At 48.7% G+C, this 24,511-nt stretch overlaps 1 protein-coding gene across 8 annotated transcripts in view; it reads left to right on the top strand.

Annotated features, from left to right (window-relative positions):
- The window catches only part of LOC140405537 (natural resistance-associated macrophage protein 2-like), a 214,439-nt gene that overhangs the window by 44,694 nt on the left and 145,234 nt on the right, over positions 1-24,511 (top strand). For 7 of the 8 annotated variants that reach the window (XM_072494098.1, XM_072494101.1, XM_072494102.1 and 4 more), the window contains 4 exons: positions 7,762-7,901; positions 17,058-17,180; positions 17,551-17,670; positions 19,999-20,105. In XM_072494098.1, the coding sequence (XP_072350199.1) occupies positions 7,762-7,901; positions 17,058-17,180; positions 17,551-17,670; positions 19,999-20,105 (490 nt within the window). The remainder of the gene's footprint in view (positions 1-7,761; positions 7,902-17,057; positions 17,181-17,550; positions 17,671-19,998; positions 20,106-24,511) is intronic. The other variant, XM_072494097.1, reaches the window with a different exon arrangement.

Raw genomic sequence — 24,511 nt, 5'->3', positions numbered from 1 at the left:
CACACTGTCCTTTCACACTCTGGGACTGGGCACAGTGGGTTATCACACTGTCCTTTCACACTCTGACTGGGTACAGTGGGTTATCACACTGTCCTTTCACACTCTGGGACTGGGCACAGTGGGTTATCGCACTGTCCTTTCACACTCTGGGACTGGGTACAGTGGGTTATCACACTGTCCTTTCACACTCTGGGACTGGGCACAGTGGGTTATCACACTGTCCTTTCACACTCTGGGACTGGGTACAGTGAGTTATCACACTGTCCTTTTACACTCTGGGACGGGGTACAGTGGGTTATCACACTGTCCTTTCACACTCTGGGACTGGGTACAGTGGGATATCACACTGTCCTTTCACACTCTGGGACTGGGCACAGTGGGTCATCACACTGTCCTTTCACACTCTGGGATTGGGTACAGTGGGTTATCGCACTGTCCTTTCACACTCTGGGACTGGGCACAGTGGGTTATCACACTGTCCTTTCACACTCTCGGACTGGGCACAGTGGGTTATCACACTGTCCTTTCACACTCTGGGACTGGGCACAGTGGGTTATCACACTGTCCTTTCACACTCTGGGACTGGGTACAGTGGGTTATCACACTGTCCTTTCACACTCTGGGACTGGGTACAGTGGGATATCACACTGTCCTTTCACACTCTGGGACTGGGCACAGTGGGTTATCACACTGTCCTTTCACACTCTAGGACTGGGTACAGTGGGTTATCACACTGTCCTTTCACACTCTGGGACTGGGTACAGTGGGTTATCACACTGTCCTTTCACACTCTAGGACTGGGTACAGTGGGTTATCACACTGTCCTTTCACACTCTGGGACTGGGAACAGTGGGTTATCCCACTGTCCTTTCACACTCTGGGACTGGGTACCGTGGGTTATCGCACTGTCCTTTCACACTCTGGGACTGGGCACAGTGGGTTATCGCACTGTCCTTTCACACTCTGGGACAGGGTACAGTGGGTTATCACACTGTCCTTTCACACTCTGGGACTTGGTACAGTGGGTTATCACACTGTCCTTTCACACTCTGGGACTGGGTACAGTGGGTTATCACACTGCCCTTTCACACTCTGGGACTGGGTACAGTGGGTTATCACACTGTCCTTTCACACTCTGGGACTGGGTACAGTGGGTTATCACACTGTCCTTTCACACTCTGGGACTGGGTACAGTGGGTTATCACACTGTCCTTTCACAGTCTGGGACTGGGTACAGTGGGATATCACACTGTCCGTTCACACGCTGGGACTGGGCACAGTGGGTTATCACACTGTCCTTTCACACTCTGGGACTGGGTACAGTGGGTTGTCACACTGTCCTTTCACACTCTGGGACTGGGTACACAGTGGGTTATCACACTGCCCTTTCACACTCTGGGACTGGGTACAGTGGGTTATCACACTGTCCTTTCACACTCTGGGACTGGGTACAGTGGGATATCACACTGTCCGTTCACACGCTGGGACTGGGTACAGTGGGTTATCACACTGTCCTTTCACACTCTGGGACTGGGTACAGTGGGTTGTCACACTGTCCTTTCACACTCTGGGACTGGGTACAGTGGGTTATCACACTGTCCGTTCACACGCTGGGACTGGGTACAGTGGGTTATCACACTGTCCTTTCACACTCTGGGACTGGGTACAGTGGGTTATCACACTGTCCTTTCACACTCTGGGACTGGGTACAGTGGGTTATCGCACTGTCCTTTCACACTCTGGGACTGGGTACAGTGGGTTATCACACTGTCCTTTCACACTCTGGGACTGGGCACAGTGGGTTATCACACTGTCCTTTCACACTCTGGGACTGGGTACAGTGGGTTATCACACTGTCCTTTCACACTCTGGGACTGGGCACAGTGGGTTATCACACTGTCCTTTCACACTCTGGGACGGGGTACAGTGGGTTATCACACTGTCCTTTCACACTCTGGGACTGGGTACAGTGGGATATCACACTGTCCTTTCACACTCTGGGACTGGGCACAGTGGGTTATCACACTGTCCTTTCACACTCTAGGACTGGGTACAGTGGGTTATCACACTGTCCTTTCACACTCTGGGACTGGGTACAGTGGGTTATCACACTGTCCTTTCACACTCTAGGACTGGGTACAGTGGGTTATCACACTGTCCTTTCACACTCTGGGACTGGGAACAGTGGGTTATCCCACTGTCCTTTCACACTCTGGGACTGGGTACCGTGGGTTATCACACTGTCCTTTCACACTCTGGGACTGGGCACAGTGGGTTATCGCACTGTCCTTTCACACTCTGGGACAGGGTACAGTGGGTTATCACACTGTCCTTTCACACTCTGGGACTTGGTACAGTGGATTATCACACTGTCCTTTCATACTCTGGGACTGGGTACAGTGGGTTATCACACTGTCCTTTCACACTCTGGGACTGGGTGCAGTGGGTTATCACACTGTCCTTTCACACTCTGGGACTGGGTACAGTGGGTTATCGCACTGTCCTTTCACACTCTGGGACTGGGTACAGTGGGTTATCACACTGTCCTTTCACACTCTGGGACTGGGTACAGTGGGTTATCACACTGTCCTTTCACACTCTGGGACTGGGTACAGTGGGTTATCACACTGTCCTTTCACACTCTGGGACTGGGCACAGTGGGTTATCACACTGTCCTTTCACACTCGGACTGGGTACAGTGGGTTATCACACTGTCCTTTCACACTCTGGGACTGGGCACAGTGGGTTATCACACTGTCCTTTCACACTCTGGGACTGGGTACAGTGGGTTATCACACTGTCCTTTCACACTCTGGGACTGGGTACAGTGGGTTATCGCACTGTCCTTTCACACTCTGGGACTGGGTACAGTGGGTCATCACACTGTCCTTTCACACTCTGGGACTGGGTACAGTGGGTTATCACACTGTCCTTTCACACTCTGGGACTGGGCACAGTGGGTTATCACACTGTCCTTTCACACTCTGGGACTGGGTACAGTGGGTTATCACACTGTCCTTTCACACTCTGGGACTGGGTGCAGTGGGTTATCACACTGTCCTTTCACACTCTGGGACTGGGTACAGTGGGTTATCGCACTGTCCTTTCACACTCTGGGACTGGGTACAGTGGGTCATCACACTGTCCTTTCACACTCTGGGACTGGGTACAGTGGGTTATCACACTGTCCTTTCACACTCTGGGACTGGGCACAGTGGGTTATCACACTGTCCTTTCACACTCGGACTGGGTACAGTGGGTTATCACACTGTCCTTTCACACTCTGGGACTGGGCACAGTGGGTTATCACACTGTCCTTTCACACTCTGGGACTGGGTACAGTGGGTTATCACACTGTCCTTTCACACTCTGGGACTGGGTACAGTGGGTTATCGCACTGTCCTTTCACACTCTGGGACTGGGTACAGTGGGTTATCACACTGTCCTTTCACACTCTGGGACTGGGTACAGTGAGTTATCACACTGTCCTTTTACACTCTGGGACGGGGTACAGTGGGTTATCACACTGTCCTTTCACACTCTGGGACTGGGTACAGTGGGATATCACACTGTCCTTTCACACTCTGGGACTGGGCACAGTGGGTCATCACACTGTCCTTTCACACTCTGGGACTGGGTACAGTGGGTTATCGCACTGTCCTTTCACACTCTGGGACTGGGCACAGTGGGTTATCACACTGTCCTTTCACACTCTGGGACTGGGCACAGTGGGTTATCACACTGTCCTTTCACACTCTGGGACTGGGTACAGTGGGTTATCACACTGTCCTTTCACACTCGGACTGGGTACAGTGGGTTATCACACTGTCCTTTCACACTCTGGGACTGGGCACAGTGGGTTATCACACTGTCCTTTCACACTCTGGGACTGGGTACAGTGGGTTATCACACTGTCCTTTCACACTCTGGGACTGGGTACAGTGGGTTATCGCACTGTCCTTTCACACTCTGGGACTGGGTACAGTGGGTTATCACACTGTCCTTTCACACTCTGGGACTGGGCACAGTGGGTTATCACACTGTCCTTTCACACTCTGGGACTGGGTACAGTGGGTTATCACACTGTCCTTTCACACTCTGGGACTGGGCACAGTGGGTTATCACACTGTCCTTTCACACTCTGGGACGGGGTACAGTGGGTTATCACACTGTCCTTTCACACTCTGGGACTGGGTACAGTGGGATATCACACTGTCCTTTCACACTCTGGGACTGGGCACAGTGGGTTATCACACTGTCCTTTCACACTCTAGGACTGGGTACAGTGGGTTATCACACTGTCCTTTCACACTCTGGGACTGGGTACAGTGGGTTATCACACTGTCCTTTCACACTCTAGGACTGGGTACAGTGGGTTATCACACTGTCCGTTCACACGCTGGGACTGGGTACAGTGGGTTATCACACTGTCCTTTCACACTCTGGGACTGGGTACAGTGGGTTATCACACTGTCCTTTCACACTCTGGGACTGGGTACAGTGGGTTATCACACTGTCCTTTCACACTCTGGGACTGGGTACAGTGGGTTATCACACTGTCCGTTCACACGCTGGGATTGGGTACAGTGGGTCATCACACTGTCCTTTCACACTCTGGGACAGGGTACAGTGGGTTATCACACTGTCCTTTCACACTCTGGGACTGGGTACAGTGGGTTATCGCACTGTCCTTTCTCACTCTGGGACTGGGCGCAGTGGGTTATCACACTGTCCTTTCACACTCTGGGACCGGGTACAGTGGGTTATCACACTGTCCTTTCACACTCTGGGACTGGGTACAGTGGGTTATCAGACTGTCCTTTCACACTCTGGGACTGGGTACAGTGGGTTATCACACTGTCCTTTCACACTCTGGGACTGGGAACAGTGGGTTATCACACTGTCCTTTCACACTCTGGGACTGGGCACAGTGGGTTATCGCACTGTCCTTTCACACTCTGGGACTGGGTACAGTGGGTTATCACACTGTCCTTTCACACTCTGGGACTGGGTACAGTGGGTTTTCACACTGTCCTTTCACACTCTGGGACTGGGTACAGTGGGTTATCACACTGTCCTTTCACACTCTGGGACTGGGTACAGTGGGTTATCACACTGTCCTTTCACACTCTGGGTCTGGGCACAGTGGGTTATCACACTGTCCTTTCACACTCTGGGACTGGGTACAGTGGGTTATCACACTGTCCTTTCACACTCTGGGTCTGGGCACAGTGGGTTATCACACTGTCCTTTCACACTCAGGAACGAGGTACAGTGGGTTATCACACTGTCCTTTCACACTCTGGGACTGGATACAGTGGGTATCACACTGTCCTTTCACACTCTGGGACTGGGTACAGTGGGTTATCGCACTGTCCTTTCTCACTCAGGAACTGGGTACAGTGGGTTATCACACTGTCCGTTCACACTCTGGGACTGGGTACAGTGGGTTATCACACTGTCCTTTCACACTCTGGGACTGGGTACAGTGGGTTATCACACTGCCCTTTCACACTCTGGGACTGGGTACAGTGGGTTATCACACTGTCCTTTCACACTCTGGGACTGGGTACAGTGGGTTATCACACTGTCCTTTCACACTCTGGGACTGGGAACAGTGGGTATCACACTGTCCTTTCACACTCTGGGACTGGGAACAGTGGGTTATCACACTGTCCTTTCACACTCTGGGACTGGGTACAGTGGGTTATCACACTGTCCTTTCACACTCTGGCACTGGGCACAGTGGGTTATCACACTGTCCTTTCACACTCTGGGACTGGGTACAGTGGGATATCACACTGTCCTTTCACACTCTGGGACTGGGTACAGTGGGTTATCACACTGTCCTTTCACACTCTGGGACTGGGTGCAGTGGGTTATCGCACTGTCCTTTCACACACTGGGACTGGGTACAGTGGGTTATCGCACTGTCCTTTCACACTCTGGGACTGGCAACAGTGGGTTATCACACTGTCCTTTCACACTCAAGAACTAGGTACAGTGGGTTATCACACTGTCCTTTCACACTCTGGGACTGGGTACAGTGGGTTATCACACTGTCCTTTCACACTCTGGGACTGGGTACAGTGGGTTATCACAATGTCCTTTCACACTCTGGGACTGGGTACAGTGGGTTATCGCACTGTCCTTTCACACTCTGGGACTGGGTACAGTGGGTTATCGCACTGTCCTTTTACACTCTGGGACTGGGCACAGTGGGTTATCACACTGTCCTTTCACACTCTGGGACTGGGCACAGTGGGTTATCACACTGTCCTTTCACACTCTGGGACTGGGCACAGTGGGTTAACGCACTGTCCTTTCACACTCTGGGACTGGGTACAGTGGGTTATCGCACTGTCCTTTCACACTCTGGGACTGGGTACAATGGGTTATCACACTGTCCTTTCACACTCTGGCACTGGGTACAGTGGGTTATCACACTGTCCTTTCACACTCTGGGACTGGGTACAGTGGGTTATCACACTGTCCTTTCACACTCTGGGACTAGGTACAGTGGGTTATCGCACTGTCCTTTAACACTCTGGGACTGGGGACAGTGGGTTATCACACTGTCCTTTCACACTCTGGGACTGGGCACAGTGGGTTATCGCACTGTCCTTTCACACTCTGGGACTGGGTACAGTGGGTTATCGCACTGTCCTTTCACACTCTGGGACTGGGTACAGTGGGTTATCGCACTGTCCTTTCACACTCTGGGACTGGGTACAGTGGGTTATCGCACTGTCCTTTCACACTCTGGGACTGGGTACAGTGGGTTATCGCACTGTCCTTTCACACTCTGGGACTGGGTACAGTGGGTTATCGCACTGTCCTTTCACACTCTGGGACTGGGTACAGTGGGTTATCGCACTGTCCTTTCACACTCTGGTACTGGGCACAGTGGGTTATCACACTGTCCTTTCACACTCTGGTACTAGGTGGTACAGTGGGTTATCACACTGTCCTTTCACACTCTGGGACTGGGTACAGTGGGTTATCACACTGTCCTTTCACACTCTGGGACTGGGTACAGTGGGTTATCACACTGTCCTTGCACACTCTGGGACTGGGTACAGTGGGTTATCGCACTGTCCTTTCACACTCTGGGACTGGGCACAGTGGGTTATCACACTGTCCTTTCACACTCTGGTACTAGGTGGTACAGTGGGTTATCACACTGTCCTTTCACACTCTGGGACTGGGTACAGTGGGTTATCACACTGTCCTTTCACACTCTGGGACTGGGTACAGTGGGTTATCACACTGTCCTTTCACACTCTGGTACTCGGGGGTACAGTGGGTTATCACCCTGTCCTTTCACACTCTGGTACTAGGTGGCACAGTGGGTTATCACCCTGTCCTTTCACACTCTGGTACTCGGGGGTACAGTGGGTTATCACCCTGTCCTTTCACACTCTGGCACTCGGGGGTACAGTGGGTTATCTCACTGGGTTGACTGTCTTGCTCGAACATTCCGTTGGTAGTACGCAAAAGTTGTTTGTTAAATCTTTCCGGTAAACCTCTTGTGAATAATCTCTTCGTATCCAATATCTGTGAAAAATAACATACTGCCTCTTGTATATCTGACCTAAAGGTGGCTCTTATCCTACACTTTCTGGTTGACTTCATATCTTGAATGATGGGCTATTAGTATTGTCCTTGCTTATGTTGTCTTCGTGCCCTGCGATTTTAAAAGAAGGATGTTGATTGAGAACTGAACAGGATTGGTCAATATGCCCTTCTTTCTCTTTTCAGAGACACAGCTCGAGGCGGATGGCACAGCTAACATTCACTTCAGGTACAGCACCATCACTCCACCAGCATCTCCCGATCCAACCGAAGAAAGCTCGCAAACCTATCTGGATGAGACGATCCCGATTCCAGACGATAGTTCGGTGAGAACTGTTTTGTGTTTATTCCGACACCCTGGTCAATTCCAGCCCCACATGATCTGGAATCGCAACACGAGCGAATTAACCAATAATTTTATGAAAATTCCCAAGGTCTTTGGCCTTTGGCTGCCCAATAATTACAGTCACCAGTTTGCAAATGTAAACAATTGTTTATTTATATTGTTTATTTATAACAAGATTATCATGAAATATGCAGCAAATACAACTGGTTAACTATTATCTGATTCCCCACTTTAACTTGCCCACACACAAGACAGACAAACGCAAAGTGAAGGAAAGGGGTACAAAATCATAAGTAAAAGAAAAAAAAGAGTCTTTGTTTCAGATAGTGGTTTCCAGCACCTTACTCTTCAAACTTTGCTTTCAGTTCGAGGGTTTTTATCAATGATTCATTCAGGTCTCTGTAGTTTCAGAAACACAGCACTCGCAGCCTTTCCGGAGAGAGAGAGAGAGTACGTCCTTGTCTTTGTCCACAGCCTGTAATAGTTTTCCTGTAGATTCATTCATTCAGGTTCTCTGCAGCTTCAGGAATACAGCACTCACAGTCTTTCTGGAGAAAACACTGAGGAGAGATAGGTAGGACCGTGTCCTTGTTCATCTCCCTGTGCTGCCAGGTGTCAAACTGAGCTCCTTGGGTCTCTGAAAATCATTCCACTTAGGCAGGATCCAAGCACCACCTGTTACTGGGCAGAGTACTTCCTTTTGGCCAATTCATTGATCAGCCAATTAATCAGACAGGGTACCACCCCATGTCTCTCTCTGGTGCCGAAAGGCCTGAAATTCCTGTTCAAACGAGTAGAGAGTAGCAGAGTATTCTCTCTTGTAACTTCTGAATTCCACTTTCTCTTTGCTGCTGTACTTAAAGATACATGTCCATTAATCATCCATGGATCAGGGACAGCATGTGACTCAGTGGTTAGCACTGGGACAACGGCGCCGAGGTCCCAGGTTCGATCCCGGCTCTGGGTCACTGTCCGTGTGGAGTTTGCACATTCTCCCCGTGTCTGCATGGGTTTCGTCCCCACAACCCAAAGATGTGCAGATTAGGTGAACTGGCCACGCTAAATTGCCCCTTAATTGGAAAAGAAAAATAATTGGGCATTCTAAATTTTTTTAAAAAATCATCCATGGATCCAAAATGATAAACGGCAAATTAAAAGAAAGGGAAAATAAGGGAATAAACAGCAAGGGCCCTTACATTCCTCCCGCCCTAAAAGAATGCAACATCCGAGCACAAATGTTTCATTATGAGGTTTGCAAGACACAAATCACAAACACATATCTATCCCCAGTGTGCAAGTTCCCTTCCCAGTCTCTACATTGGTAACGAGTAAGCCCTTAAAACCTGTGACAAAGCATCCACAATCAAATTATCCTTTCCAGAAATGTGTACAACTTTAACATTGAGCCACTACAACAATAAACGGCAACAAAATCGTTTTGCGTTCCAGGATTTAAACATCTCTATAAATGCAAGCAGAGTATGGTCCGTATAAACTAAGCTTTTTTTATCGTCATGGCGGACATAGACCTCAATGTGCTGAAGGGCTAGTGTCAATGCTGAGGCTTCCTTTTCAATGGTAGAATACTTTCTTTGGCATGGACTTAGTTTTTAAAAAAATATCCCATTGGCAAGTTTTAAAAAGAAAATCCCATTGGCATCTCTATTTCTGCAACGTCATCTTGTAGTAGCATGCCCCCTCAGGGCACTGGTGTCTGTGGCCATTTTCCATGGTTTTGAAAAGTCCAGGGCGTGCGCCATCGGTTCGCCCACTGACATGGCCTTCAATCTCTCAAACTCTATGTTCTGTGGACCACAGCCTTTTCACTTGATTCCGCAACAGATCCAACATGCACTGTATTTCGGTCTCTAACTGAGCCAGTCTCTGGTTTTGGTGAGACAAATGTGGCTTTATTAGTTCAGAGTTTCTTAGGTCTACTCTATGATTAGTTAATGGAGTCCCCCCTGGTGCTTCCTGACAACTCTGTCTACACTCTTTCAGTATCTTTATTATACCTTCTCTCTGTTCTTCTCCTGTTGATAGGTTTTCATATTTGGTTTTAGAACCCCTTCTGATATCTTCAAACAGTGCCTTGTCTTCACTCTCTTCTTCAAAGGCAACGTTGTCCGGTTTCTGCCTGACTGTCCAAATTAGAGAGGACCCCCTGAATTACTAATTATTAGTAATTATTATAAGAACTAATTATTAATCAGTCTCTTCTGTCTCTTTCTGTCTCTTGGGTAATGCCGCCAGTCTTTTCTGATTGTCAAATTAATGTTTATCCAAATTTTGAGGATCTTCTCCAGTAGAACTGCAAGCAATATTGTCAATGCTGAGGGAATATTTGGGTTCTTTTTAATGAATAAATACTCTCAACCCCTCCAGCTTTGCATTCTCTCTTTTTCTTCACATGGTTACTTTCAGCATCAAGTACAGCTGAGGGTTCAATCCTCCCAAGTTGGTTGGCTGCATTTGCACCATTCTTTGTTTTACAGTCTTTACCTCACAACCCTTATCTCCATTTAGTAATACAGACTGTGCTTTCCAGTTTTAAACTTATTTTTGCTTTCAGAATTGGAGGATGGCATGTTGTTGGCTCCATGAACCGCCTGTGTTTTGTTAACAGATGTGGTTGCAGAATCGCCACATGTTCTCCATCCAACTTCATCTTAATTTTCAAAAGGAATTGATTACTCATTATTTCATCTCCTTTGCTATTGACTTCCTTTACCTTGAAGAGGCACCGTGGACCTTTAAAAGGATGTGGGTTAATCAGCTGTAGCTTGGTGTCACTTCACTGTCATTACTGTCCTCGTCCTGACTAACTGATTCCATGCTATCATCTATATTTCCCTTCAAAACAGCAATGCTCTGGGAAATATTTGCACCTGAAGTGAATGGCAATGGGTTTACTGCAGGAGGCATAAACATATCATCACTGGATTCTGTTCTAAGATTAAGTTCCTCTCTAATTTCTGGCACCTCCCCTCTCAATTCCAGGCCTAAAGCTGGAGGTCTCTCTTTCGCTTTTTCTCTCTCTCTAATTCCAATCTCCTCATTTTAATTTCCAACTCTCATTTCTTTTTCTATTCTTTTTTAATTCCCCTTCATGCTTCAACTGCAACCAAATTCTCTCCAGCTCATCTTTCGCACCAGAAGCTGTCCTTGCTGCTACATTACATCGAGGGCTCTCCTATGTTCCGAGCATTTCTTTCAATTTAAATGTTGAGCAATCGCGTCAGTTATCTCCATCTTCCTTGCACTAGCTGGTATCTCTATTTCTGAGCTCCTTGCCAATTTGACTAGCATGTGGCTTTGAAGCTCTTTAAAACATTTTGTCTATTCATTTACGGGATGTGGGCGTCGCTGGTTAGGCCGGCATTTATTGTCCATCCCTAATTACCCCTTGAGAAGGTAGGGGTGAGCTGCCTTCTTGAACCGCTGCAGTCCATGTGGTGTAGGTACACCCACTGTGCTGTTAGGAAGGGAGTTCCAGGATGTTGCCCCAGCGACAGTGAAGGAACGGCGATATATTTCCCAGTCAGGGTGGTGAGTGACTTGGATGGGAACCTCCAGGTGGTGGGGTTCCCAGGTATCTGCTGCTCTTGTCCTTCTAGATGGTCGTGGGTCTGGAAGGTGCTGTCAAAGGAACCTTGGAGAGTTACTACAGTGCATCTTGTAGATGGTATACACAAGAGGGAGCAATCAAGCGGGGCTGCTTTGTCCTGGATGGTGCTGAGCTTCTTGAGTGTTGTTGGAGCTGCGCTCATCCAGGCAAGTGGAGAGTATTCCATCACACTCCTGACTTGTGCCTTGTAGATGGTGGACAGGCTTTGGGGGGTCAGGAGGTGAGTTACTCACCGCAGGATTCCCAGCCTCTGACCTGCCCTGGTAGCCACAGTATTAATATGTCTGGGTCCAGTTCAGTTTCTGATCAATGGTAACCCCCAGGATGTTGAATGTGGGGGATTCAGCGATGGTAATGCCATTGAATGTCAAGGGTCGGTGGTTCGATCCTCGCTTGTAGGAGATGGTCATTGCCTGGCACTTGTGTGGCGTGAATGTAACTTGTCACTTGTCAGCCCGAGCCTGGATATTGTCCAGGTCTTGCTGCATTTGGACAGGGACTGCTTCAGTATCTGAGGAGTGGCGAATGGTGCTGAACATTGTGCAGTCATCTGCAAACATCCTCACTTCTGACCTTATGATGGAGGGAAGGTCATTGATGAAGCAGCTGAAGATGGTTGGGCCGAGGACACGACCCTGAGGAGCTCCTGCAGTGATGCCCTGGAGCTGAGATGATTGACCTCCAACCACCACAACCATCTTCCTTTGTGCCGGGTATGACTCCAACCAGCGGAGAGTTTTCCCCCTGATTCCCATTGACTCCAGTTTAGCTCGGGCTCCTTGATGCCACACTCGGTCAAATGCTGCCTTGATGTCAGGGCAGTCACTCTCCCCTCACCTCTGGCATTCAGCTCTTTGTCCATGTTTGAGCCAAGGCTGTAACGAGATCAGGAGCGGAGTGACTCTGGCAGAACCCAAACTGAGCATCAGTGAGCAGGTTATTGCTGAGTAAGTGCCGCTTGATAGCACTGTTGATGACTCCTTCCATCACTTTGCTGATGATGGAGAGTAGACTGATGGGGCGGTAATTGGCTGGGTTGGATTTGTCCTGTTTCTTGTGTACAGGACACACCTGGGCAATTTTCCACATTGCCGGGTAGATGCCAGTGTTGTAGCTGCACTGGAACAGCTTGGCTAGGGGTGCAGCATGTTCTGGAGCACAAGTCTTCAGTACTATTGCTGGGATATTGTCAGGGCCCACAGCCTTTGCAGTATCCAGTATATACAGCCGTTTCTTTATCATGTGGAGTGAATCGTATTGGCTGAAGACTGACATCTGTGATGCTGGGGACCTCTGGAGGAGACCGAGAGGGATCATCCACTCGGCACTTCTGCTGAAGATTGTTGCGAGTGCCGCAGCCTTGTCTTTTGCACAGATGTGCTGGGCTCCTCCATCATTAAGGATGGGGATATTTGTGGAGCCTCCTCCTCCAGTGAGTTGTTTAATTGTCCACCACCGTTCACGGCTGGATGTGGCAGGACTGCAGAGCTTAGATCTGATACGTTGGTTGTGGAATCGCTTAGCTCTGTCTATTACTTGCTACTTCTGTTTGGCACACAAGTAGTCCTGTGTTGTAGCTTCATCAGGTTGACACCTCATTTTTCGGTCTGCCTGATGTTGCTCCTGGCACGCTCTCCTGCACTATTCATTGAACCAGGGTTGATCCCCTGGCTGGGTGGTAATGGGGGAGTGGGGGATACGCCGGGCCATGAGGTTACAGACTGTGGTTCAATACAATTCTGCTGCTGCTGATGGCCCACATGCCTCATGGATACCCAGTCTGGAGTTGCTGGATCTGTTTGAAGTCTATCCCATTTAGCACGGTGGTAGTGCCACACAACACGATGGGAGGGTCTCCTCAATGTGAAGATGGGAATGTGTCTCCACAAGGACTGTGTAGTGGTCACTCCTACTGATACTGTCATGGACAGACACATCTGCAGCAGGCAGGTTGGTGAGGATGAGATCAAGTATGTTTTTCCCTCTTGTTGGCTCCCTCACCACCTGCTACAGTCCCAGTCTAGCAGCGATGTCGTTTAGGACCCGGCCAGCTCGGTCTGTGGTGGCGTTACCGAGCCACTCTTGGTGATGGACATTGACCCCACCCAGAGTACATTCTGTGCCCTCGCCACCCTCAGTGCTTCCTCCAAGTCGTGTTCAACATGGAGGATCACTGATTCATCAGCTGATGGTGGCCGGTACGTGGCAATCAGCAGGAGGTTTCCTTGCCCATGTTTAACCTGGAGCCGTGAGATTTCATGGGGTCCAGAGTCGATGTTGAGGACTCCCAGGACAACTCCCTCCCGACTGTATACCACTATGCTGCCCGCCAGCTCTGCTGGGTCTGCCCTGCGGGTGAGACAGGACACACCCAGGAATGGTGATAGTGGTGTCTGGGACATTGTAAGGTGTGATTCTGTGAGTATGACTGCATCAAGCTGCTCCTTAACTAGTCTGTGAGAAGCTCTCCCAACTTTGGCACAAGCCCCCAGACTTTACTAAGGAGGGCTTTGCAGGATCAACGGGACTGGGTTTGTTTCCGGTGCCTGGGTCGATGCCGGGTGATCCGGCCAGTTTCATTCCATTGTGATTTATTTGTTGCAGTTTTTGATACATCTGAGTGTCTCGCTCGGCCATTTCCGAGGGCATTTCAGAGTCAACCGCAGTGCTGTGGGTCTGGAGTCACATGTAGGCCAGACCGGGTAAGGACGGCAGATTTCCTTCCCGAAAGGACATTAGTGAACCAGATGGGTTTTTATAAAAATCGCCAATGGTTTCATGGCATCATTAGTCTTTTAATTCCAGATATTTTATTGAGTTCAAATTCCATCACCTGCCGTGGTGGGATTCGAACCCAGATCATTATCCTGGGGTTCTGGATTACTAGTCCAGCGACAATATCACAGTGCAACCGCCTCCCCGATAAATAAACCAGAGACAAGTCATCCACCTGGAGAAAATCCTTTGCAGCAGACTAAACCTAGTGTACTGTTTTTAATTTTGTCTCCCATTCCAAAGATCCCGGACCCAAGCCCCCAGATTAGGTTACTAGTGCGCAGTCAATTCCAGCCCCACTTCATCCGGAGTCACAGCACAAGTGAATTAACCAATAATTCTTATAAAAATACCCCAAATCTTTTACCCGATAAACAGTGATTTGGTTGTAAAGTCCGAGAATATTACTGTAAAAAGAGACATTTTGAAGCTTTTCATCTTGGACTCATCAGGACACTTCACAAGAATACCAACATAAGGGGAAAACAACAATTTATACAGTTTGGGAAGAGTGCTGACTGGTTGGCAAATGGACTCTGAATGGGAGAAGCATTGGAATGGAAAATGCACCAGTTGATGGTGGCTGACAGTTAACTGCCAACACTGCAAGTGTGACTGACGATGTTGATGTGATTCCTCGATTGGACAGCATTTGCTAAATAATCCTCCGTGTACTAGGAATTGCACTGACGAGCAATTTAAGATAGTCGCGTTCACAGTGTGCCCTATTTGCCTGTACTGGAAGCTACATCTATTAATGCACCCTGTCCTTCACAGACAGAAAGAACATGTACACACATTGTGCCTTCTTCAGCTAAACAAAATAAGTGATTCATTCCTCAGAGCAATGCAGTGACCAGTTGCCTGGTTTAAATTTTAAACCTCTTGGTAGTTATCTGTTAGCCACCATCAACCGGTGCATTCTCCATGGCAGCACCTCTACCAATCAGAGTAGACTTACCAACCGATCAGCACTCTCTTCTCATACAGTATAAATTGTTGTTTTCCCTTACATTGGTGTGCTTGCGAATTGTCATGATGAGTGCAAGATCAATAACTTTGGCATGTCTCTTCTCCAATAAATTGTCTTTGAGTCCTTTTGCCTGTCTTCTCCCTGTTCCTCCTCTGAAAGTGCTCGTTCTTGTTGGGGCCTGAGTTCAGTCATATGTTATCATATGTTACTCTTGAGATGAGCCGTAACAGGCTATTTGTCTGCAGGAACAACAGATCCCATCTCAATGCTTTCCTGAGCGAAATTAATGAGTTATAATAATGTGAAATACAGGATCATGGCTTGGCCACGACCTCCGGGCCCATGGAAGAGAGCCACTGAATCCATCCGGACCAGCATGGCTGTGGTCAGCTAATTTAGTACAGACCAGGGATTGAATCTGGCCCCTCACTGGTTTATAGACCGGCCACTGCATTTACTCAGTAAGCTGTTGGAGAAGGCTCCACTTTAAGAGATGAAATACAAGTTAGAGAAGTGGGCACAATGGGATCATTATGAGAATGTAAATTAAACTCCGTGTTGGGTAAAAATCCTAAAATGTTTGAGCTCAGCTCTCGTTTCTGTTACTTGGGCTCTGTTCTGGCTTGTTAGCTTCTTATTGTTCTTTGTTTAATGTTCCTCCCTAACAGGTAAAATGTTTGATGAACCGGGTTACTGTGATTCTAGTTAGTCCGATCTGTCCCGCCCGCTGTTGTTTTCTTTGAGGTCACAGTAGGTTTAATGTGCCATGCCTGGTGATGGATGTTTGAAAGAGGTGCCCTATCAGCCTGGGTAGAGCCCTCCGGGAGGGCTGGGTTCTTTCCATGTGGGCCAGATAGCCCTGCACATCAATGCCACAAAAGGTAGGAGGATGGTCGTGGTTGGGCAAGCAGTAAGAAGCCGCTCTGCTCCACTGCTTCTCGCTGGTTAAGCTGCAGACGTGCAGAAGAGACGAGCAGAGTTCCGACAGGAGGGAGCCGATTTCTCAGCAGCTGAATTGGAGCCTTCTTTTTAAAAAAATAAATAAATTTAGAGTATCCAATTATTATTTTTCAAATTAAGGGGCAATTTAGCGTGGCCAATCCACCGAACCTGCACATCTTTGGGTTGTGGGGGTGAAACCCTCGCAGACATGGGGAGAATGTGCAAACTCCACACAGACAGTGACCCGGGGCCGGGATTCGAACCCGGGTCCTCTGTGCCGTAGTCCCAGTGCTAACCACTGCGCCACATGCGACCCCTGAATTGGAGCTTTCTTAGCGTTGTGCTAGGTTTCCACCCAGTTGACCAACGCACATTGCTTCACCTTCATTTACACAATATGATCTGAGAAGAGTGTTGCTTTGGAAATCACAAGATTGTGTTCAAGGCCCACCCCAGGATATGTGTGTGTGTGTGCGCGCGCGCTCACGCGTGCACAGTCTAGACTGGCACTCCACAGTACTGAGGGATTTCTGCACTGTTGGAACTGCCATCATGCTGTTGAACTCTGGACCCATCCCCATGTCCAGTTTCTGCTTCGAGAAGCGCAAGAAGGTCTACTGGTGTTGTAGCCAACAGTTTTTCGGTCTAGTATTGGGAAGAATGTTGGCCAAGACATCAGGGGAACGCGGACAAATACCGATTCATTCGTGATTGATCTTAAACATCTTGTCGTGCACCCATCTTTATTGACTTGATATCAAAACCGACTGCTAGAAACCCAATGTGCCTAAGTGACTGCTCTTTCTTTTTATCTGTAGACTCGGTTTAGCTTCCGGAAGCTCTGGGCATTTACAGGACCTGGGTTTCTGATGAGTATCGCATATCTGGACCCAGGAAATATAGAATCTGACCTGCAGTCTGGAGCTGTGGCAGGATTTAAGGTACATCCTTCATTCTTGGGGGGAAAACTCACATTGTGTTTTGACTTGTGTAAAATTCTGTGCACAATAAATGCTCTGATCCGTACTGAAGAATAGTTTTCTGACGCACACAATGCTGGCTTTCGGCCCTGAGTGTTAGCCAAACGCTTGGTTTGAGGAGTTTGTCAGTGATATTTAGTGACTCGGGGTCAGTGCTGTACCTGCGCCAACTAATATCCTGCTCATGTGACGTGACTTTAAAATCTTTCTACACACGCAGTGTACAGATTTTCCAAATTGGCGGAAAATCTTTTGCCGTACTCTGAGGTGCTAATGTCTATCTGTGCTGTGAATGTATTCATGTGCACCTTGTTGTGTTCTTTCTATGCAGCTGCTGTGGATATTGCTGACAGCTACCATTATAGGACTGCTGCTGCAGCGCCTGGCTGCCCGCTTAGGAGTGGTAACTGGGATGCATCTTGCTGAGGTCTGCCACCGGCAGTATCCTAAGGTACGTGTTATAGTTCAAATTCAACGTAAAATGCATTTCACAACCGACATCTATGCGAGGTGAGAACTGAAAGGAAAATGCAGTTTATCCACTAAACATTTCCCTCATTGATAAATTAAACCACTTAACAATCGTAATACATAGAATATACAGTGCAGAAGGAGGCCATTCAGCCCATCGAGTCTGCACCGACCCACTTAAGCCCTCACCTCCACCCTATCCCCGTAACCCAGTAACCCCACCTAACCTTTTTGGACACTAAGGGACAATTTATCATGGCCAATCCACCTAACTTGCACATCTTTGGACTGTGGGAGGAAACCGGATCACCCGGAGGAAACCCACGCACACACGGGGAGAACGTGCAGACTCCGCACAGACAGCGATCCAAGCCAGAATCGAACCTGGGACCCTGGAGCTGTGAAGCACGTGTGCTACTGTGCTGCCCCGTATGCATCTCTCCACCGTAGCCTTCTCTGGTGGTTTGACCTTCCCCGCTCCAATATTGATTAAATAGGAAGTGTCTGTGCTGACCCTCTGAAGGAGCATTCTACCCAGAACCACGCTCCCTGTCTTTCCCTTTCAGATAATCTTTTGAAAGCAAATAAATTTATTTTTTAAATTTAGAGTACCCAATTTTTTTTTTTTTCAATTAAGGGGCAATTTAGCGTGGCCAATCCACCTACCCTGCACATCTTTGGGTTGTGGGGGTGAGACCCACGCAAACACTGGGAGAATGTGCAAACTCCACACGAACAGTGACCCAGAGCTGGGATCGAACCTAGGACCTCAGTGCCGTGAGGCAGCAGTGCTAACCACTGCGCCACCGTGTCGCCCTTCTCATGATTTTAAACATCTCGATCAAATCTCCTCTCAACCTTCTCCAAGGAGAATAGTCCCAGCTTCTCCGATCTATTTCAGTAACTGAAGTTTCTCCCTGGAACCATTCTCCTGAATTTTTTCTTCACTCTCTCTAAAGCCTTCACATCCTTCCCAAAGTGTGGGGCCCAGAACTGGACACAATGCTCCAGTAGAGGCTGAAGTAGTGTTTTATACAAGTTTAATATAACCTCCTTGCTCTTGTAATCTCTGCCCCTATTAACAAATCCCAGGATACCATATGCTTCATTCGCCACACTCTCGATCTGTCCGGCACCTTCCATTTATCCGCATATACACCCAGATCTCTCTACTCTTGTACCCCTTTTACAGTTGGATCCTTTATTTTATATTGTCTCGACACGTTCCTCCTACCAAAATGCATCACTTCGCAATTCACTGCATTAAATTTCATCGCTTGTCCTGTCTGCCTATTCCACCAACCCTGTCTGTCCTTTTTGAAGTTCTAAACTTCGGGCTCACAATATTTCCAAGTTTCATGTTGGGATCTCTCGAGTTTATTCCGCTGCCACAGCATTCGGGTGACAGATGACCTCCGCTGTGAATATGGTGTGTTATTCCTCCTTTATCAGAGTTAACTAGGCCATTATCCAGCTCAGTGGGATTGTCGTCACGTGCTTCCAGCCTTGCCTATCCCATCATGGTCAGAACATGTCCCGCAGTGGCTTTTCAACTAAGCATGGGGAGGACTGCAGCCATCCTCTCTGGCCTACACCAGAAGCTGTGTTTCCTCACTGCTGATTTACATCGATCCAGCCCATTGTTTGACATTGAACGAGACCGTTCGCAACCTCAGCATATCTTCTCGATCACAGAGACCATCTGCTTCCACCTTTATAACATCGTCCGTCTTCACCCAGGCTTCAGCTAGGCTGTGTAAAAACCTTCCTCCATGCCTTTTGTCACCTCACATACTCCAACGCTCTCCTGGCCTCCCATTGTCCACCGTCCATACATTTCAGCTCATCCAAAGTTTTGCCCGTGTTCGAACTCAAACCAAGTCCCGTTTACCCATTCCTGATACATTAATTTTTTTTAAATCCTTGTTTTCAAATACCCCGATAATTACCCTCTGCCTGTCTCTGTGATGTCCTCCAGCCGCACAGCCCTCTGGGATATCTGTGATTCTCTAATTCTGACCTTGTGGATACCCCCCGATTTTAGCGTTCCACTAACTGTGGCTGGGCCTTTGGATGCCAAGTCCCTGAACTCTGAAATTCTCTCGAAACCTCTCTTTCTCTCCTTCAGTTAAGACCCTCCTTAAAACCTACCTCTTTGACCAAGCTTCTGGTCATCCACAATATCTCCTCCTTTAGCTAAGAGTCCGTTTGTTACATGATTACTCCTCAGAAGTGCCTTTTTAATGTTAAAGGTGCTTTGTACATGCTCGTTGTTTTTCTAATAGTATTTGCATTGTGAATGTTTCAGGCCCCGCGGATTGCTCTGTGGCTGATGGTGGAACTGGCAATCATTGGCTCAGACATGCAGGAAGTGATCGGATCGGCTATAGCTATTAACCTGCTGTCTGCTGGAAGGTAAAGTACAATCGCTTCAACTGAAGCAAGATTGTGGGGCAGCACGGTAGCACAAGTGGTTAGCACTGTTGCTTCACAGCACCAGGGTCCCAGGTTCGATTCCCCGCTGGGTCACTGTCTGTGTGGAGTCTGCACGTTCTCCCCGTGTCCCCATGGGTTTCCTCCGGCTGCTCCGGTTTCCTCCCACAGTCCAAAGACGTGCAGGTTAGGTGGATTGGCCATTATAAATTGCCCTTACTGACCAAAAAGGTTAGGCGGGGTTATTGGGCTATGGGGATAGGGTGGATGTGAGGACTTAAGTGGGTCGGTGCAGACTGGATGGGCCGAATGGTCTCCACTCTATGTTCTATGTAACTATGTATGTAACGAGGGAAAACTGCAATGGTCGTCTGCTCTGTTTGCAGGGGTACTATGTGAAATGGCTTTGGAAAGTTTGAGCTAGTTGTTAATGGACTGAACCCACAGTTTTCCCTAATTCAGCAGTAATTGAGAACCTCGCTCAGAGAAGTAAAGGTAATAGATGGGAGTGCGAAATGGAAATAAATATTTCCATGGTGCAGGAGGAGGTGCTTTCCTGAGATTGGGGCTGAAACAAGCTGATGAGAGAAAATAGAGGGATATTTATGCTGTTTGTGTGTGTGTGTGCATGCGTGTGTGTACAGTGTAGAGGGAGCTTTACTTTGTATCTAACCCTGTGCTATGCCTGCCCTGGGAGTGTTTGATGGGGACAGTGTAGAGGGAGCTTTACTCTGTATCTAACCCCGTGCTGTACCTGTCCTGGGAGTGTTTGATGGGGACAGTGTAGAGGGAGCTTTACTCTGTATCTAACCCCGTGCTGTACCTGTCCTGGGAGTGTTTGATGGGGACAGTGTAGAGGGAGCTTTACTCTGTGTCTAACCCCGTGCTGTACCTGTCCTGGGAGTGTTTGATGGGGACAGTGTAGTGGGGCTTTACTCTGTATCTAACCCCGTGCTGTACCTGTCTTGGGAGTGTTTGATGGGGACAGTGTAGAGGGAGCTTTACTCTGTATCTAACCCCGTGCTGTTCCTGTCCTGGGAGTGTTTGATGGGGACAGTGTAGAGGGAGCTTTACTCTGTATCTCACCCCGTGCTGTACCTGCCCTGGGAGTGTTTGATGGGGACAATGTAGAGGGAGCTTTACTCTGTATCTAACCCCGTGCTGTATCTGTCCTGGGAGTGTTTGATGGGGACAGTGTAGAGGGAGCTTTACTCTGTATCTAACCCCGTGCTATACCTGTCCTGGGAGTGTTTGATGGGGACAGTGTAGAGGGAGCTTTACTCTGTATCTAACCCCGTGCTGTATCTGTCCTGGGAGTGTTTGATGGGGACAGGGTAGAGGGAGCTTTACTCTGTATCTAACCCCGTGCTGTACCTGTCCTGGGAGTGTTTGATGGGGACAGTGTAGAGGGAGCTTTACTCTGTATCCAGCCCCGTGCTGTACCTGTCCTGGGAGTGTTTGATGGGGACCGTGTCGAGGGAGCTTTATTCTGTACCTAATGCTGTGCTGTACCTGTCCTGGGAGTGTGTGATGGGGACCATGTAGAGGGAGCTTTATTCTGGATCTAACCCTGTGCTGTGCCAGTCCTGGGAGTGTTTGATGGGGACCGTGCAGAGGGAGCTTTACTCTGTAGCTAACCCCGTGCTATGCCTTCCCTGGGAGTGTTTGTTGGGGAGAGTGTAGAGGGAGCTTTACTCTGTATCTAACCCCGTGCTGTACCTGTCCTGGGAGTGTTTGATGGGGACAGTGTGGTGGGGGCTTTACTCTGTATCCAGCCCCGTGCTGTACCTGTCCTGGGAGTGTTTGATGGGGGCAGTGGAGAGGGAGCTTTAGTCTGTATCTAACCCCGTGCTGCACCTGTCCTGGAAGTGTCTGATGGGGTCAGTGTAGCGGGAGCTTTACTCTGTATCTAACCCTGTGCAGTACCTGTCCTGGGAGTGTTTGATGGGGACAGTGTAGAGGGAGCTTTACTCTGTATCTAACGCCGTGCTGTACCTGTCCTGGGAGTGTTTGATGGGGACAGTGTAGAGGGAGCTTTACTCTGTATCTAACCCTGTGCTTTACCTGTCCTGGGAGTGATTAATGGGGACAGTGTAGAGGGAGCTTTACTCTGTATCTAACCCCATGCTGTACCTGTCCTGGGAGTGTTTGATGGGGACAGTGTAGAGAGAGCTTTACTCTGTATCTAACCCCGTGCTGTACCTGTCCTGGGAGTGTTTGATGGGGACAGTGTAGAGGGAGCTTTACTCTGTATCTAACCACATGCTGCACCTGTCCTGGGAGTGTTTGATGAGGACAGTGTAGAGGGAGCTTTACTCTGTATCTAACTCCGTGCTGTACCTGTCCTGGGAGTGTTTGATGGGGACAGTGTAGAGAGAGCTTTACTCTGTATCTAACCCCGTGCTGTACCTGTCCTGGGAGTGTTTGATGGGGACAGTGTAGGGGGAGCTTTACTCTGTATCTCACCCCGTGCTGTACCTGTCCTGGGAGTGTTTGATGGGGACAGGGTAGAGGGAGCTTTACTCTGTATCTAACCCCGTGCTGTACCTGTCCTGGGAGTGTTTGATGGGGACAGTGTAGAGAGAGCTTTACTCTGTATCTAACCCCGTGCTGTACCTGTCCTGGGAGTGTTTGATGGGGACAGTGTAGGGGAGCTTTACTCTGTATCTCACCCCGTGCTGTACCTGTCCTGGGAGTGTTTGATGGGGACAGGGTAGAGGGAGCTTTACTCTGTATCTAACCCCGTGCTGTACCTGTCCTGGGAGTGTTTGATGGGGACAGTGTAAAGGGAGCTTTACTCTGTATCTAACCCCGTGCTGTACCTGTCCTGGGAGTGTTTGATGGGGACAGTGCAGAGGGAGCTTTACTCTGTATCTAACCCCGTGCTGTACCTGTCCTGGGAGTGTTTGTTGGGGACAGTGTAGAGGGAGCTTTACTCTGTATCTAACCCCGTGCTGTACCTGTCCTGGGAGTGTTTGTTGGGGACAGTGTAGAGGGAGCTTTACTCTGTATCTAACCCCGTGCTGTACCTGTCCTGGGAGTGTTTGAGGGGGACAGTGTAGGGGGAGCTTTACTCTGTATCTAACCCCGTGCTGTACCTGTCCTCGGAGTGTTTGATAGTGTAGAGGGAGCTTTTCTCTATGTCTAACCCTGTGCTATGCCTGTCGTGGGAGTGTTTCATGTTAACACTGGCTGTTTGCAATCTGCAGCATTAATAATGTTACACTTGCGTTTTCTTTAACTTTACAGTAGTCAGACAGGCGACATTCGTGCAGTGTGAACGTTGTGATGTTGAGGCAGAGCACAGTGACCCATTTGGATTTCTCCTGCCAAGTGATTGTGTAGAACATCCATAGTTGTGAACAAAGTGCTTTCACTGTGGTCGAGTGGTTGCATTGTCACCGTTTGAGTTACAAGATTTTTGGGATGAAACCTCACTTGAGCATAGAGTTGAGGGTTAAAACTGCAGTACTGAGGGAAGGCTGCACTGAGACCCTGTTTAGCTGGATGTAGTTACCAGTGTCGCTATTTGTAGAAGAGCAGAGAAACCTCTTGTTGGCGTGGGCCAACATTCCTCTCTCAGCCAACACTGCCAAAAAACGGACCATCTGGGTCAGGATCACATAGCTGTTTGTGGAGTCATGCTGTGCGCAAATTGGCTGCTGCGTTTCCTATATTACAACAGTAACTGCCCTTCGAAAGTGCCTGATTGGCTGTCAAGCCCTTTGGGACACTCCGAGAGGCAGTATGTGGCGCTATATAAATGCAAGTTCTTTGCTTTCTTGACTGAGTGCTGGCAGCTGTTCCTGCACTTGGGCCTTCACTTGGTGTCTGGATTTTAAAAAGTGCGGCTTCACCGTTACTCGGTTTTTCAGTCTGCGGAGTGTCGTCGTATATTTGGATCCACATCGTGTTCAAACCAATTTTATGCCATTTTTGAAGTTCTGGCAGTTCGGGTTCTTTCAGTGGGATGGTGCAGGCTTCTAAACCGATTGCAGGGGGTAACACCAGGCTAGGTTTTGTTCTCGAATGGCAGGATGGTATAGAAACAGGCCATTTACCCCCTTGAGGCTCTACCTCCGTTACTCTCCACATCCACCTTGTCTAATCCTAATCCGTGAAGAGATAATAGAAATCTCCCAACGGTGAATATCGTGAGAAAGATTAGGACTTTTTAAAATTGGTGCAATGTGGTGGGTGGGGGTCATATTTGAAAGGCAGCTGCCATTTAGTTTCTGGTGGTGGAGTGTTGCAGTTTGCTCAGAGTCTATATGCATGTTGTTTCTGGACCTATGGATTGTGACGATAGAGGCTCCAACCTTCCTTCCAGTACGTGGGTGACCAGGAATCAATCCTGGTCTAACCCCCGACCATTGATGTGCATTGGA

Source organism: Scyliorhinus torazame, chromosome X (assembly GCF_047496885.1).
Source record: "Scyliorhinus torazame isolate Kashiwa2021f chromosome X, sScyTor2.1, whole genome shotgun sequence".
NCBI lineage: Eukaryota > Metazoa > Chordata > Chondrichthyes > Carcharhiniformes > Scyliorhinidae > Scyliorhinus > Scyliorhinus torazame.
This window is presented reverse-complemented; position numbering and strand designations above follow the sequence as displayed.